Source organism: Triticum urartu, chromosome 7, assembly GCF_003073215.2.
Source record: "Triticum urartu cultivar G1812 chromosome 7, Tu2.1, whole genome shotgun sequence".
NCBI classification, from domain to species: domain Eukaryota; kingdom Viridiplantae; phylum Streptophyta; class Magnoliopsida; order Poales; family Poaceae; genus Triticum; species Triticum urartu.
This window is the reverse complement of record NC_053028.1, coordinates 590,044,695-590,062,142: the sequence shown is the minus strand read 5'-3', so window position 1 is coordinate 590,062,142 and position 17,448 is coordinate 590,044,695. Positions and strand designations below refer to the sequence as shown.

General features: G+C 47.1%; 1 protein-coding gene across 1 annotated transcript; it reads left to right on the top strand.

The window, feature by feature from the left end:
- The first annotated feature begins 9,100 nt into the window (after positions 1-9,100).
- LOC125521917 (myricetin 3-O-rhamnoside 1,2-glucosyltransferase UGT709G2-like) lies at positions 9,101-10,869 on the top strand. The gene has a single exon (XM_048686976.1). The coding sequence runs from the start codon at positions 9,183-9,185 to the stop codon at positions 10,563-10,565; it is 1,383 nt and encodes a 460-aa protein (XP_048542933.1). The 5' UTR covers positions 9,101-9,182; the 3' UTR covers positions 10,566-10,869.
- Positions 10,870-17,448: the final 6,579 nt, after the last annotated feature.

The following is a 17,448-nucleotide window of genomic DNA, read 5'->3' as shown; positions in this document are numbered from 1 at the left end:
ACGTTCCCCAACAATATTGATTGCAAGCAGAGAGCAGGCGGGAATACAAAAGTGGTGTTCCGGGAGTGTGCATCTCGGGACAGACTAGCGGCATATATAAGGAGCTCATTGGTGCTCACGCTCACATGAGCACTTTTCGTGACTTCTCTACTGAAGGAAATATGCCCTAGAGGCAATAATAAAGTTGTTATTTTATATCTCCTTATATCATGATAAATGTTTATTATTCATGCTAGAATTGTATTAATCGGAAACTTGATACATGAGTGAATACATAGACAAAACAAAGTGTCCCTAGTATGCTTCTACTAGACTAGCTCGTTAATCAAAGATGGTTAAGTTTCCTGACCATAGGCATGTGTTGTCATTTGATGAACGTGATCACATCATTAGAAGAATGATGCGATGGAGAAGACCCATCCCTTAGCTTAGCATAATGTTCGTTAAGTTTTATTGTATTGCTTTCTTCATGACCTATACATATTTCTCTCACTATGAGATTATGTAACTCCCGAATACTAAAGGAACACCTTGTGTGCTATCAAACGTCACAACGTAACTGGGTGATTATAAAGATGCTCTATAGGTGTCTCCGAAGGTGTTTGTTGGGTTGGCATAGATCAAGATTAGGATTTGTCACTCCGTGTATCGGAGGGGTATCTTTGGGCCCTCTCGGTAATGCACATCATAAGAAGCCTTGCAAACAATGTGACTAATGAGTTATTTGTGGGATGATGCATTACGGAACGAGTAAAGAGACTTGCCGGTAACGAGATTGAACTAGGTATGAAGATACCGACGATCGAATCTCGGGCAAGTAACATACCGATGACAAAGGGAATAACGTATGTTGTCATTACGGTTTGACCGATAAAGATCTTGGTAGAATATGTAGGAACCAATATGAGCATCCAGGTTCCGCTGTTGGTTATTGATCAGAGAGGTGTCTCGGTCATGTCTACATAGTTCTTGAACCCGTAGGGTCCGCACGCTTAATGTTCGATGACGATTTTGTATTATATGAGTTATGTGATTTGGTGATTGAATGTTGTTCGGAGTCCCGGATGAGATCATGGGCATGAAGAGGAGTCTCGAAATGGTCGAGAGGTAAAGATTCATATATAGGATGATACTTTTCGGACACCAGAAGTGTTCTGGGGGGTACCGGGTACGTATCGGGTCACCGGAAGGGGTTCCGGACAACCCCCGGCAAGCTATATGGGCCTAATGGTCCAAGAGTTGGACAGACCATCCTCAAAAGGAGCTGATGCGCCCCCTATAGGCTGAATAGGAGGAGAAGGGAAGGAAGGGAAGGGAGAAGGAAAGAGGAGGATTCGGCCTCCCCCTTTCCTTCCCCTCCCCCCTGTCTTTCCTTCCCCCTCCGATGGATATGGAAGGGGGGAGGCCGACTTGGAGGACGCGCCCAAGTAGGATTACTCCTATTTGGGGCGCCCCTTGCAGCCCCTTTCCCTCTCCCACCTATATATATGTGGGGGGGGCACCGCTAGAACACACAAGATTGATTCCTAGCCGTGTGCGGCGCCCCCCTCCACAGTTTATGCCTTCGGTCATATTGTCGTAGTGCTTAGGCGAAGCCCTGCGCGGATCACTTCACCTTCACCGTCACCACGCCGTCGTGCTGAGGAAACTCTCCCTCGACACTTTGTTGGATCAAGAGTTCGAGGGACGTCATCGAGCTGAACGTGTGCAGAACTCGAAGGTGCCGTACATTCGGTACTTGATCGGTCGGAACGAGAAGAATTCGACTACATCAACCGCGTTGTCAAAACGCTTCCGCTTTCGGTCTACGAGGGTATGTGGACACACTCTCCCCCTCTCGTTGCTATGCATCTCCTTGATAAATCTTGCGTGTGCATAGATTTTTTTTTTGAAATTGCATGTTACGTTCCCCAACATCTACTTCTCGTATTCATATGTCCTCCACGATCTCACGGGAGGGGGCGAGCGTCGTGGATCTACAAGCCCATGTGTTGTGACAGACGACAGGGAGCAACACCTAGCCGCCATGGAGATACAAGAGGACCAGAAGCAGTTGTTTGGCCTCGATCCTCCCACTAGTACATAAACCCCTTATTAGTGACGTTCGATAGTACCTACTAGTAGCATCGAGGTGACACACTGCTAGTAAGAGGTCGCTGGTAAGTACTTACTAGCAGCGTGTCAAGCGAACACTACTAGTCATAATATATCGGCAGCGTGTAGTCGGCACGCTGCTAGTGGCTAAACTAACAACCGCGTGCGACTCGCGCGCTGCTGAGTTCAGCCGAATTGGTGGCGTCTATTTCACTACTGCACTCTGCTAACTTTGATTCATGTTTGTGGCATTTGCATTTCTTTATGTTAGGCAATATTTTGTGCCCAATTTTGCAACCATTGCATCATATCTATGAGGCAAAAGCCTCCTTAGGCTGCAATGGCAGCAAGCTGAAGTGGACGACGACATGACAGTCAAACCTGAACAACTTGTCAAGTTTTTAGTCAAAACCATCTCCGCGTCGGACGAAAACTACCCTAAACGGCTTGAGGGACTGAAGTTATCCGGTTTGAGAAGTTGAGATCCTAAATTTTGCTGATTTTGAAGTCGAGGAACAATTTTTGTACTTTTGATAGAGGCGAGGGACAAAAAATATACTCCTCACTACATTTATTTTGTACGGTTTATCTCTCATTCACCATTGCATTTGTGACCACTATTTATTTTGTGAATCATCACATAAATTCTCATCATCGCTTTTCATAAGGTGCTCATGTTGTTATCTTATTTTGCTTGTCGCCTATATATATATCATGCAAAATCTCGTCGCGGAACAAAAGATGCAGGTTCATATTTATATCGAGTTACCATTTCTTCATTTGGAATATGGTCGCGAAAATTCAGAAATTCTGCATATATCTTTTATCTATGTGTATATCTTTTAATATATCTTTTATCTATGTGTATTAATTGGAAATATCTATAACAATACCTTACCTCTTTGCATCATAGCTTGTTCTTTCTATCCTACCCACAATATTGTTCCTCCATTTATTATATAACATAAGTGAAACAACTTTAATACATACTCGACATCTATGTTTCATAATTCACCATCATGTACTATCGTATCTACAACATCATTTTACTTCTTTCATACGATACCTAGCACATGTAGCGCTACCCGATATCATGAATGTACTGGACATTTTCATTCTTCCAAACTTACCATTTCCTTGTTAGTACCGGCAGTTTTGAAATGCATCAATGATTGGATTCGTTCTATCTAAGCTTGTCTTCGTCCCAGTCAAAAATCCATTTTTAAAAATCTCTATTTATGGAATTTGTGAAGTATTTATGAATATATTCTTATTTGCAATCTTGGAACGTACTTATATTTAGTTATCGAATAGAAAATGGTTGTATCTAGTATCTAGTACTGGTACCAAATCAATAATTGACTGATGAAATCAGCAGTGATGTCATCAGTTGCAATTTAGAATGCCAATAAGAACAGGGTTTCACCACTATTGCCTACCAACACGTGCGGACAGGCTTGCTCCGATTTGGTCTTCGTTTGATCTGCAGTGTGAGCTATTTTTATGCGACGTGTCAAGGTGTTCTGCATCTAACAATATTTGTATGTAACACCTACATATTTAAATCTCAACGTGGCGTGTAGCACCACTTGGACTTGGCAGCATCTCGATCTCTCCTCCACTCCATTGTCAAACTGATTGAGTGTGAGCAGATATTCTAGAGTAGGAGGAGCATCGATAGCTTCGCCCTCGTAGATGGTACGTATTTCTGAATGATAATAGCATTCACTGCCTCCGTTTTCAAATATTTGTCTTTTTAGGTATTTCAAATGAAAACAACATACGGATGTATGTAGACATATTTTAGAGTGTAGATTCATTCATTTTGCTCCGTATGTAGTCACTTGTTGAAATCTCTAAAAAGACAAATATTTAAAAATGAAGGGAGTACAACCAGTCTTTTCAAATCCTCCTTAAATGTATGTGGATATGCCCATTCAGTGATGAGATAGGAGACATTGAAAAAAAAATGACCCCATCAAATCCCTTGTATCATACCTATATGTCCGAACTATCCGTAAACTCTCATATCGAGACCAAATGTAAGGTTTGTGGACGCGTTCAGTTAGCCCGTCACGTAGGATGCCCCCTCCCCTCTTCTCCCAACCACATTTTTTTTCTTTCTCTCTTTTCATCTCGAACAATCACATGCAAGTGACCGGCATGTAAGTTGGAAACTATGAAGCATGGCTACATGCACAGATAAATAGGGGCTGAAAACAAACACGTGTATACACTGACCGGGCGCATCCACGAACTTTTAGGGGACCTTATTTGTTTTTTTAGAGAAAAGGCTTGACACCTGACTTTATAAATAAAGCCAATCACCACAAGTATCATACAGGAGCAGAGTATGCAGAAAGGAGTTAGCAAGAAGGCAACCAAGCAGGGTTGCAAAGTGCGGTACAGCCACTAGGGCAAAAGGCGCACAGGCCAAGGCAGCAATAGAAAACTAAGCATTACTGAGCTGGGGAAGCTTGAGAAGGCACGACATGATGACCAAGGCTAATGGCAGTCGCGCGGATCTTGGAAATGAGGGAATTGAAAGCATCCACGTCGCCAACTTTAAACAGAGGCGCCCATAGCTGTAATAAAGCAATCATTTTAAACAGGTAATCAGAACATTTGTTAGGGAAAACATGCTCAATAGTAAATTTATTCCTGGTCATCCATAAGCTCCAGCTTAATGCCGCAAGAAGACCCAGAAGATCATACGCCCCTGCCCCAACAGGTTGCGGGAGAGCTCAAATAAGTCGTCAAAGCCTTGGGGATTCCAAGTGCACGTAAGCCAGGAGCGAACGCAGCTCCACCCAAACCGAGCCAGGGTGCAGTTGAAGAGAATGTGTTCCGTGTCTTTCACCACTCCACAAAGGGTGCAAGCCGGGTTAGCATTGCCATGCCGTTTAATGATTTGGTCACTAGCCGGAAGTTTGCGTCTAATAGCCTGCCAAAGAAAAATCGGAATTTTCAGAGGAATCCGGGCTTGCCACAGCCCTTTGAAGCGGTCATCAGACCTACCAGGGATAAGTCTGTTATAGAGGGATTTGATCGAGAAGCGGCCCAAAGCAGAGTGAGGCCAAACCAACACGTCCGGGGACTCCGAGAGCGGGGGGGGGGGGGGGGGGGGGGGGGGGGGAGGTCTTGCCAAGAAGACAACTCTTCGGGAGTCAGTGTCCGGCGGAAGGCAAAGTCCCAATCCGCAGCTGCCAAAGAAGCCACCGAGGCATTAGGGTTCGAGACATATGCAAAGAGCAAAGGGAATGCCTCAGCAAGGGGACTGGTACCAGTCCATCAATCAAGCCAGAAGCGGGTGGATGTCCCATCACCCACCCGGAAACGGACCAAGCATCTAAAGGTATCGCGAAGTTTCATCAAGGATGACCAAAATTGCGATCCGGACCTGATAGTCGACATGAGTGCGGGGTAGTTAGGGAAGTATTTAGCCTTCAGGATCCTGGTCCAAACAGAATCGGGAGGTTCAGAGTATAAGCGCCACCACCATTTCATTATAAGACATTGATTCATGACTGGGGTGTTGATAATACCGAGCCCACCAAGTTTTTTGGGTCTACACATCAGTTTCCATTTCACCATTCTAATTTTTTTTTCTTGTTCTCAGCAGTGTTCCAGAAGAAGGCACTGCGATCTTTGTCAAAGGATGCATGGTTACTGGCGAAAAGGCGATAGAAGCCCATAATGAATGTTGGGAGGGAAGATAGACTAGAATTGGTAAGCACAACCTTGCCAGCAGTGGACTGATAGAGACCCCTCCAAGGTGCTACCCGTCCACCCACTTTCTTCTCTAGCGGTCGAAAGGATTCCGCCTTAATCCGTCTTTGGGATATAGGAACACCCAGGTAAGTGGTCGGGAACGCGCCCAGGGAGCAGTTCATAAGGTTAGCGACTCGTTGTTGCTCAGGGGTGTCACAACCGAGGACGAAAACCTTGCTTTTGCTAAAGTTGATCTTGAGTCCAGGTAGGGACTCAAAGCAAAGGAGAATGAATTTCAGGTTTGCTAACTGCGGATCGTCTTTCTCGATTAGGATAATAGTGTCGTCCGCATATTGGAGGTGAGATAAGTCGTTAGGGTAAAGATGAGTGGCTACATTTTTAATATGGCCATTAGCCGCTTCAGAATCCAGCATTTTGGCAAGGGCGTGAGCGACAAAATTGAAGAGGAGAGGGGAGTTGGGGGCCCCTGCCTGAGGCCCCGGCCGTTCTTAAAGAAGGGGCCAACCACCCCGTTGATCGTGATAGCTGTGTGACCACCAGAGACAAGTTGCATGACCCGCATGACGAAGGGGGAGTCAAAGCCCCTGGCGAGGAGGACCCCTTGAAGGAAAGACCAACGAACACAGTCGTATGCCTTCTCAAAGTCAAGCTTAAGAACAACATCTTGTTTACCCGACCTGTGGATGTCATGCAGTAGCTCATGCAGGACCACAATCCCATCCAGAATGAAGCGGCCTTTAATGAACGCAGTTTGAGTAGGGCTAATGATCTTGTGGGCAACCGAGGAGATTGTAGAAGCATACACTTTGGAAGGGAACTTAGCAATGTTGTTAATAAGAGCAATGGGTCGGAAGAGCTTGATGTTATCTGCCCCTTTGACCTTAACCTTATTTACTAAGTCTGATGCTCTAACATCAAGCGGTTAGAGCGAAGATTCAATTCAATGTAGTTTTTTTTCGAAAAGGAGGAAGACCCCGGCCTCTGCATCTGGACGATGCATGCAGCCACTTTATTAATTATTCACACAAGACCTTACAAAGTAATACAACAGTAAGACTAAAGCCACCGTCTAGGCAACATCTATCGCTACTCCTACCCAGTTGATAAAGGGATGCTGATAGTCTGGGCCTAATACCAAACTAACCCTGCAGCCAAACCTAATATCAAAATATTGGAGAGAAGATTCGTTGGCATGAAGCACAAGTTGTACCAACTCTTGGGGTACGCAGGTGCGGGCATGAGTCCCTAGCATGTGTTCTTTATACATTCGATTTTTGAACTTTCATATCTTTTGAATAAAAATCCATATTAAGTTTTATTTTATATTTATGTTTCTTGTGATAAGGGCTTTTAAATAAGATTCATTTTGAATACCTTCTCATGAATTAAAAAAACATGTTAATTTTCGACTCTTGAAACTTAGTACAAGCGACCGATAAATCACTACTTTAGTATCTGTGATTGACAGAAAAATCGCTTAAAATTTCAACTCTGAAATTTGATACTCATGACCGAGAAAATCAGAATTTTCATATGCAAAATTGTAAGTTTCAATGATTAAAATTTAAAACTTAATGTGCCTGTGCCGGTCCAACTACTTCACGAGTTGTGAGGCAACAAGCAGCCGGGTAGGACTTGACAAGTGAGTGCCCTTGTGAATTCCCAAGCATTAGAGCATCTTCAACAGGTGATGTAAAATACATAACTTGATGTAAAAAAATCGTTTTATGCATCACGGTGCCCAAAAATCTAGCTTCAACAGGCGATGTATATGTAAAATCATGTGCTCCAATTTTAGGGCTTGATGTAAAATCACACCTAGGTGATGTATATTTGCATTAGGTAGCCGACTGCCCAAATGTAAAAATGGTTGAAGCCTCGCGTGTCGCGCGTAGTGTGAAACTTTTCCCCACCCGCTTACCACCCCCACCTGCAGGCCGCCACCCCTCGTCGTCGCAGATTTGGCCTCCCCTCGCCTCCCTGCCTCTTTCTGCCCCTCTCCATCCCTCTTCACCTGTCGGAGCCGCCGTTGTATTTGTCGTGGAGCCACCACTGAGTCCACCGAACCCGTCACCGCTGCCGCGCCTTTCCACCACAGATCCGGCCTCCCCCTCCACCTCCCTCGGCCTCTCACAACCCGTTTCGGCCGCCCCCGCACCGTAACCTGAGAAGTTCCATCGGCTTCCATGGCATGCATTTGCGTGAATTCAACCATTACTCGGCCAAATCGCGCTGGGCGACATGCGCTACTGGCTCGGCACGTGGTTCGAGCCGGACATCGCCACACCCGCATTTGATAGGGCTTGTTGGTGGATCGGCCGACCAGAGTACCACTTGAACTTCCTGGAGATCGACAACTAGGCCGATGCGGAGTTCATCGGTCTGGACATCACGCTCAACCGTCAAGGAGAAGAACGAGACAAGGATTATTCTTGATCAGTGTGACTCTGGTCGGCGGGATGATGCCGTGATGGCGAGGTTTGCGGCGGAAAATCTGCACCTCGTGCACGCGGAATATGAGTTCTATGTGCAGCGGAACAAGGTGAATAAGGAGGTGAAGGAGGAGGAGGACAAGGCTGGCCCCTTGGCATCGACTGGACGACCTCTCTGATGAGTATTCTGCAGTAGTTTTAGTTTTAGTTTGTCGAAGTATCTTTCTATCAGAACTACTTTTAAGTTTTATCGGAACTATGTTTTAGTTTGTATCAAAACCATGTTTGAAATTTGCAATGTTCCTATGTTTTCGTGTCCAATACACATCACTTGTTGGAGCAAAATGATGCCCTATTTTACATCATCTGTTGGAGCAAACATGTTTGAGATGATGCAAAATCCACTCTTTGATGATGTAAAACTATTTTTTGTGTGCCCAAAATACTTACCTGTTGGAGATGCTCTTATGGTGATGAACCAGATTATGAAAACAATAATGATGATGGACCAGAAGATGACCTGGTAAAAATCATGGTTTTCTCGACGTGATTCACTGAATTTTCATAATTTCGGGAGGCACTGGAATATTTACCTTTGGATCAAATATTCTAGCCATTTCAATAGTACACAAATTGAAAAAATCAAAATGTTTTCAAAATTACCAAATATTTGGATAAATTTCAAGTAATTGTTTCGGTCTTTTGGGCGAAATAAAATCAGAGATCCATTGGATTTCAGTATTTCGGTACAGGGTGAAAAAATTCTAGAACTGGATTTTCTTTCCATGGTAAAAATACAGTTAACGTTCTTGCCGTGCCGGTACAACCAACGAACAGCGACATCCGAACGCATGCTATTTGAGATCACCTATGCGACGCTGAGAACGCCGGAGCGAGTTGGACGACCTGCCATTTGCCTCAGTGATGGATGCCGCGGTGCACGTTCTCGTGTTCCCTTGGCCACGGCAGGGGCACATCAATCCCATGCTCCAGTTCGCCACCGCCCTCGTCGACACCGGCATCCAAGTCACGTTCCTCCACACCGAGCACAACCTCCGCCGTTTCGCCCAGGCGCATCCGCCGGGCCTACGCTTGCTTTCCATCCCTGACGGCCTGCCCGACGACCACCCCCGCGGCTTCTTGGCGTTCATGGAGTCCATGTGCATGGCCGGCAGCGCCGCGTACCGTGCCCTGCTCTTGGCGCTTCTCTCTGCAGCTGATGCGCCAGTGACATGCGTTGTTGCCGATGGCACCATGCCGTTCGCCATAGAAATCCCCGAGGAGCTCGGCATCCCCGCGCTCTCCTTCGTCACGCACAGCGCGTGCAGCTACCTGGCGTTCCTGTCTATGCCCAAGCTCGTGGAGCTCGGGGAGACCCCCTTCACCGCGGACGACCTGGTGTGTAGCGTTCCGGGGATGGAGGGCTTCCTCCGGCGACGCGATCTTCCTCGAGGGCTCTACTGCACCGAGCATGGCGACGGAGATCCCTTGGTGCTCAAGTTCGCCGAGGCCGTCGGTCGTACCAGCAAGGCATGTGCGCTCATATTCAACACCGCCGCGTCCATGGAGCGGCCAGCGCTCGCGCACCTCGCGTCGGGCACAAGCGACGTCTTCGCTATAGGCCCACTGCACGCCAGGTCGAGTTCCGCCGCAAGCCCAAGCCTGTGGCGGGAGGACGACGGGTGCATGGCGTGGCTGGACGGCCACGAGGACCGGTCCGTCGTGTACGTGAGCCTGGGGAGCCTCGCCGTGATCACGCACGAGCAGTTCACCGAGTTTCTCTCCGGCCTGGCAGCCACCGGGTACGCCTTCCTCTGGGTGCTCCGGCCGGGCATGGTCAAGACAACCACCCCCGCTCTCCTCCGAGAAGCCGTCGGGGCAGCCGAAGGCGGCAAGGGGCGCGTCGTCGAGTGGGCTCCGCAGCGGGACGTGTTGCGGCACCGGGCGGTGGGCTGCTTCCTGACACACGCCGGATGGAACTCGACGCTGGAGTGCGCCGTCGAGGGCATGCCGATGGTGTGCTGGCCCTTCTTCGTCGACCAGCAGACCAACAGCCGCTTTGTGGGCGCCGTGTGGAAGACGGGGCTGGACATGAAGGACGTCTGCGAGAGAGGCGTCGTGGAGAGGACGGTGAGAGAGGTCATGGCATCCGACGAGATCAAGGCAGCGGCCAAAGCCATGGCGCAGCAGTTGAGGCTGGATATTGCGGAGGCGGGGTCGTCGTCGTCGGAGTTGGAGCGGCTCGTCCGCTTCGTCAGGGAGCTCAGCGTCAGGTCCTCTCTCAAGCCCAGAATTAATGGAAACTAGCACAGGCTGCAGTGATCTCTCATTTACATCTCAGTACTACCAGACACATAATCCTGTAAAACAATCACATTGTTTACTGGTAATTTGCCGTCCATGCTTCCTCATGGCAGTGGTCTGGTGGACATGGTGTTGGATCATCACAATTATTATTATTTCTCTCCCCATCACCAGCCGCCGGCTCTTATTCTTTCCATGAGCTGGTCATAACGTGAGTATCATAGCTAGTATCATGCATGTCAAGTATGCAATTTTAATGATGTGGCATAGAATTAAATGAAGAAAGAGATGATTGAGTATCATACAATGATACCGTATCATAATAAATGCAATGCTACTATGTGTCATGCATAACAATAAATAAAGTCATCTATGATACTAGTAGATGATAATATACATTAGGGAGGTAGTATCACACACTAGTACCATATGCATGATACTAACTTATGATACTACCCATTACAAGCAGTCTGAACCTTCTCACGGATCTGAAAGCAATGATCAAGAATAAAATATTGCTCCATTGATTTTCGAATCGCAGGGGAATCATGGCAAATTAGAATTGCAAACAGGTAACATGGTTTCCTTCAAGTTGCATTCATACATTACAGCCAAAGTGAAAAAACTGCAAAAGCTGAAGCATAAGTCCAAATAAACATGGCATCAAAAGGAAGGGATTTTGTACTGCCGATAACTTGAATCACTGTAGGAGTGAACATGAGGAAGTACCTGCTTGATGCCGTTTTAGAATGTTGGATTCAGTTAAGTCTATCTATGCAGCAGCCAGCGTGCCGATTCCGCGGGTTATGAAGATGCTACGGTCGAGAGCAATAATAAGGAACGGACGGCTAGGATCAGTCCTAAAGTTTTTTTTCTTTTCAAAAAGGAGGGGCACCCTGGCCTCTGCATCAGAACGATGCATACGGCCATCTTACTAAAAAAAGGTTGTAACAAGGTCTCAAAGTCTCCAACGGAAACAAAAGCTCACTCAGAGCCAAATATGCTAGAAAAAACAAACTAGCCAAAACAGGGATGCCACAATCGGCCGGCTAAAGCAAGATAGGTAAACTAATTGCCTATCCTATTACATGACCGCCATCCAAACCGGTTGAAGATATCCCGAGCTACCATCTCCCAGCGGATAGACCCAGTAACCAAATGCTCCCTGGCCTCCATCGGAGTGAGTAGCGACCACGAATGGATTAATGCCATGGCTCGGAAGATAACCTGCACAAAATAAAATCGTGATATTCTGTTAAAAATCAAATCATTTCTGCAATTCCAGATAGTCCAGAGCAAAGCGCATACTCCCACACGAATATGTTTGGCTAAATCAGGCTCAATCCCATTAAGCCATGTCCCAAGTAACATGTTAACAGAATTCGGTGGAGTAATATTGAAACCAATGTAGACGGTACGCCAAAGAACTTTGGCCAGCAGGCAATCAAAAAACAGGTGTTTACTTGTCTCATCCCGATCACAGAAATTACACCTAGTAGATCCTATCCAATTACGCTTTGTCAGGTTGTCCTTAGTTAAAATGACTTGTTTGTGGACAAACCACATAAACACTTTTATTTTCAAAGGAACTTTGACAGCCCAAACATGCTTGGAAGTAGGAATGAAGCTCGAGTTGATAACATCAATATACATTGATTTGACTGTGAATACTCCAGACCTAGTTAGCTTCCAGCGTAATTCATCTGGTTGCTGGGAAAGTTGAACCTCCATCAGCCTCCTAACTAGACGGAGCCATTCTTCCCAACGATTGCTCACTAGCGACCGTCTAAACTGGATATTAAGGGGGATAGATTGAAATATCCTTGCAACGAACACCTCACGATGTTGAACAATACGATATAAAGACGGGTATTGAATGGCCAAGGGTGTCTCTCCGAGCCAAGTATCCTCCCAGAACCGTGTACTAGCACCGTTGCCAATAATAAACTTTGCCCTATTAAACAGTGAATTTTGACTTTCATTAGTCCTTTCCAGAAAGGCGAGTCAGTCGGCCTAACCGTCACTTGTGACAAAGTTTTGGTCTGAAGGTACTTGCTACGCAAAATTTGTGCCCACGTGGCATCAATCTCATGGGTGAGCTTCCACAGCCACTTACTAAGAAGGCATCTGTTCTTAACTTCAAGATTTTCAATACCAAGCCCCCCTTGGTCTTTCGGTCTACAGATGATATCCCATTTAGCTAGCCGGTACTTTCTTTTTAGTTCATCATCCTGCCAGAAGAAACGCGATCAATAAAAGTCCAGTCTTTTCCTAACCCCAACTGGGACTTCAAAGAACGATAGAAGAAACATAGGCATACTCGTGAGCACCGAATTAATCAAAATTAATCGGCCTTCGTATGACATGAGCTTACCCTTCCAGCAACTCAGTTTCTTTTCAAATCTATCTTCGATGCACTTCCATTCTCGATTTGTCAGCTTACGGTGGTGGATTGGTATACCTAGGTAAGAAAAAGGTAACGCCCCCAAATCACACCAAACAATTGCCTATAAGCCTCTTGTTCTTCCTTGGCTCTACCAAAGCAGAACAACTCACTCTTGTGAAAGTTAATCTTAAGCCCGGTCAATTGTTCGAAAAAGGCATAACACGAGCTTCATATTTCTTGCCTTGGCCAAATCATGCTCCATAAAGATGATTGTATCATCAGCGTACTGAAGAATGGATACACCTCCATCAACAAGATGAGGTACTAAGCCACCTACTTAACCATTCTCCTTGGCCCTTCCTATCATAAGTGCTAACATATCCACCACGATGTTAAACAGGATAGGGGACATCGGATCTCCTTGTCTTAGGCCTTTATGTTTCTGGAAATAATGACCAATATCGTCATTCACCTTAATTCCAACACTACCTTTTTGCGTAAACGATTTAACCTGGCAGCGCCAGGCTTCATCGAAACCTTTCATACGCAATGCCTGTTGAAGGAATGGCCATTTGACTTTATCGTACGCTTTCTCGAAATCCACCTTAAAAATTACTCCATTAAGTTTTTTAGAATGGATTTCATGGAGCGTTTCATGAAGGACAACCACCCCTTCAAGGATGTTTCTATCCGGCATGAAAGCAGTTTGGGACTGTTGCACCACAGAATGTGCAATCTGTGTAAGCCTATTAATCCCGACCTTGGTGAAGATTTTGAAACTAACATTAAGAAGGCAGATCGACCTGAACTGCTCTATTCTCACAGCATCCGTTTTCTTAGGAAGCAATGTGATAGTTCCAAAGTTCAAGTGAAATAAATGAAGCTGTCCAGAGAACAGATCATGGAACATAGGTAATAAATCCCCCTTAATAATGTGCCAGCACTTTTTGTAAAACTCAGCCGGGAATCCATCCGGTCCGGGAGCCTTATTGTTTTTCATCTGTGCAATAGCATCAAACACCTCCTTCGCTGAGAACGGGGCAACCAAAATATCATTATCGGCAGCCGATAATTGAGGTACATCCTCAATCCTGGACTCATCGAGGGACACATGGCTATCCTCGGGAGGTCCAAATAACTGCTTGTAATATTCGGTTATATAGGTTTTTAGGTTGTCCTGTCCTAAAATGGTGCCTTCGTCTTGCTCAAGCTGAAAGATTCTCTTCTTTCTATGTTTGCCATTAGCAATTAAGTGAAAGAATTGGGTATTCGCGTCCCCCTGGACAACTTTGCGGACCTTGGCCCGTAATGCCCACTTCAATTCTTCTTCACGGAGAAGTTCTTTCAACCTCTTCTCCGCCTCGATTTTAACCTGAAGCTCTGTTGGCTGCAAAATCGTGGATTCAGCCTGTAAGTCAAGGGTCTGAATAAGAGAAAGGAGCACGTCCTTTTCAATCTTATACACCCCACTAAGATGCTTAGCCCACCCCCTTAAGAAACTTCTCAAATGCCTAATCTTATTCCGCCAACGCTCGACCGAAGTCCTACCTCCTGCACCCTTAGCCCATTCCCTGGCAATCAGGTCCAAGAAACCTTCGCATTCAAACCAGGCCATCTCGAAAGAAAAGGTATTTTTGTTTCCCACGTGGTTCGGCTCCCCCGAGTCCACGAACAAAGGAGTGTGATCGGATATTCCACGCGAGAGGGCTTGTACCGTTACGAGAGGGTACTTCTGTTCCCACTCAACGCTCGCGAGAACTCGATCAAGCTTTTCATACGTCGGGATTGGCATAGCATTAGCCCAGGTAAACTTTCTACCGGAAAGTTCTATCTCCCTCAGATCCAAACTTTCAATAATGGTATTGAACATAAACGACCACCTGCCGTCAAAATTATCGTTATTCTTCTCCTCTCTCCTCCTAATGATATTGAAGTCACCCCCAACCAACATTGGAAGCTGCTCAGACCCACAGATTCGAACAAGGTCCGCCAAAAACTCTGGTTTTAGTTCAGGCTATGCGGCACCATATACCGCCACCAAAGCCCAGTTGAAACCATCAGTTTTAGACCTAACTCGAAACTTGGCCGCAAAGTCACCCATCACCACGCTGCGGACTTCTAGCGAGTCGCATCTCACACCAAGCAAGATCCCACCCGATCTTCCTCGCGGAGGAAGGCAATGCCAATCAAAATCAACACCGCCCACAAGAGAGGCAAGAAACTGGGGCGCAAAGTTCTCACGACCAGTTTCCGAGAGAGCAATAAAATCTAAACGTTGCTCTAAAGATGCCTCAGCAAGAAACCTTCTTTTAGCCAAGTCCTTGAGACCTCTGCTATTCCAAAAGATTCCTTTCATCTTTCATCATGAAATTTTTTGGTAGTTCGAATCCTAGCACTCCGACGAACCGCAGAAGTGGGATAAATCTTCCGCTTCCACGTGCGTTTGGGTCTACTTGGATCCTCCATCCGGTCCTCATAGCCGGGCATAGTGGGGCTAGCTGTATCCTCCTCAAGAGGTGCCTCCTCTTCCTCTGATTCAGGATTGGATGGTGCAAGATCCGCACAAAGATTATCGAGCACTCTAACCCCTAACGCATCAATCTCTGCATCTTTCATGGGTTTTACCGCAGCTAGGTTTCGAATAGACTCTAATGCACGTTCCGCCTCCAAATCTAGGAGATCATTGACCAAATTGGATATTTCACTATCATTACTCCCAGTGAGACTCCTAGTTGGTTTGCATTATGAATAATCTCCTCATCTGAATAATGTAAAATTGAATTAGATACGTTAACAGACATACCAGTAGTGACTTCAATGTCACGAAGCTTGGCCGTCCACATAGCGCACCTCTGCTGCATGTCGTCAACCTCCGGAAAATCCTGAAGCCGATGACTCATCCGTCGGCCCTCAGATACTGGATCCGAAATCCTGCCGAATGCGATCACGTCCTCCCGAGAGGGCCTACAGACATCAAGGAATCCTGCCCTGACCGTAGGCCCCGCCGATATCCGCCGGGAAGCGACGCCATGGTGCTCAAGCACGCTGGGGGAGAGGAGTTTGTGGGCCTCCTGCCCGAACTCCCCACCCGACCCGACCCTGTGGCTGGGGGGCGTCATAGGCGCCCCAGTCTGTGCGGCCACCAAGGCAGCCTGAGGAGAAGAAGGAGCCACCGCCACCTGACCATAACCCCCTCCCCGAGGCTTAACCACCGCCGTCGGAGAGGCCTCGGTCAGGGCGGGCTCAAGCGCGCCAGGGGAGAGAAGTATGTGGGTCTCCTGCCCGAACTCCCCACCCATCCCGACCCTTTGGCTGGGCGCCCCGGTCTGTGCGGCCACCAAGGCGACCTGAGGGGAGGAGGGAGCCGCAGTGACCTGACCATAGCCCCCTCCCCGAGGCGCAACCATCGCCGTCGGAGAGGCCATGGCCGAGTCTCCCAAAAAGCAAGCCACCTCCGTGACCGCAAGCACCGGCTCCTGAGCATCGGCAAAAACCAGTGGAGGGTGCGTATACTCCATCTCATCATCGTCCTCCACCCGGTCACTCCAAAGTCTGGGAGGTGCAGAAGCTGGCTCAAACGACCCAAATCTCAGCGTGTTCATCGGCACTGAGGGGGAGGATGCTGTCTCGTGCACGGTTGTCTGAGCTGGCCTCAAACTGTTGGACATCTCACGTCCAACCTCAGCCCCGGGCGCCTCCTTGGCCGCAGACCCATCGTCTCCCTCGTGCATGTCTGTATCAGTCCCATTGATGGCGTCAGCGAAAAGCTCGGCATCCTCAAACTCAATCTCAAGTGGGAACATTTCGCCCCGATATGTCCACATAACCACATCAGGGACAAACTCTATATCCCGAACACTCACCAACAAACGAGCCACCCCGTGAGCTCGGGTAAAGGCCATATCCACTCGCTCAGTCTTCCCTACCAAAATACCCAAGCTAGCAACCACCTCAGCATCCTGCATCGGCTTTGAGGGAGCCCCAGAGAAACGTAACCACACCCGAGTAAGAGGCTTGCCCTTTGGCTCAACCTTCTTCCACTCATGGAACTCCAGAATACACTGTGCTAGGCACACGGCACAGCCCAAAACTCAAAAGTCTTTGCAGATCCTGAACAGATGGGAAGTCAACCTTATACATATTGCCCTCAATACTGACAAGCTCCCACTGGTAGTCACCTGAAACTAACTCCATAAGCCTCTGCACCACCTGAGACTCGGATACATCACATTTGGTCACTTTCACAATTCCAGTAGTCATGCACGGAGTCTCCTCTGGGATCTCTCGCGCACTAGGGGACTCAAAGAACATCAGTTCAGCACAATACACCCCATAAATAGAAATAGTGGGCATCCGATCACGCAAGATAGGACACTCCCCCGTACCATGTGCCGGCTTGCTGCAAGTATCACAAAGCTTAGTTACGCAATCCGCAATAAAGTGGCCCTTCTCACCACAACGATAGCAAAGCATCTTCTCCTTCTTGCGTGCCCATTTGGA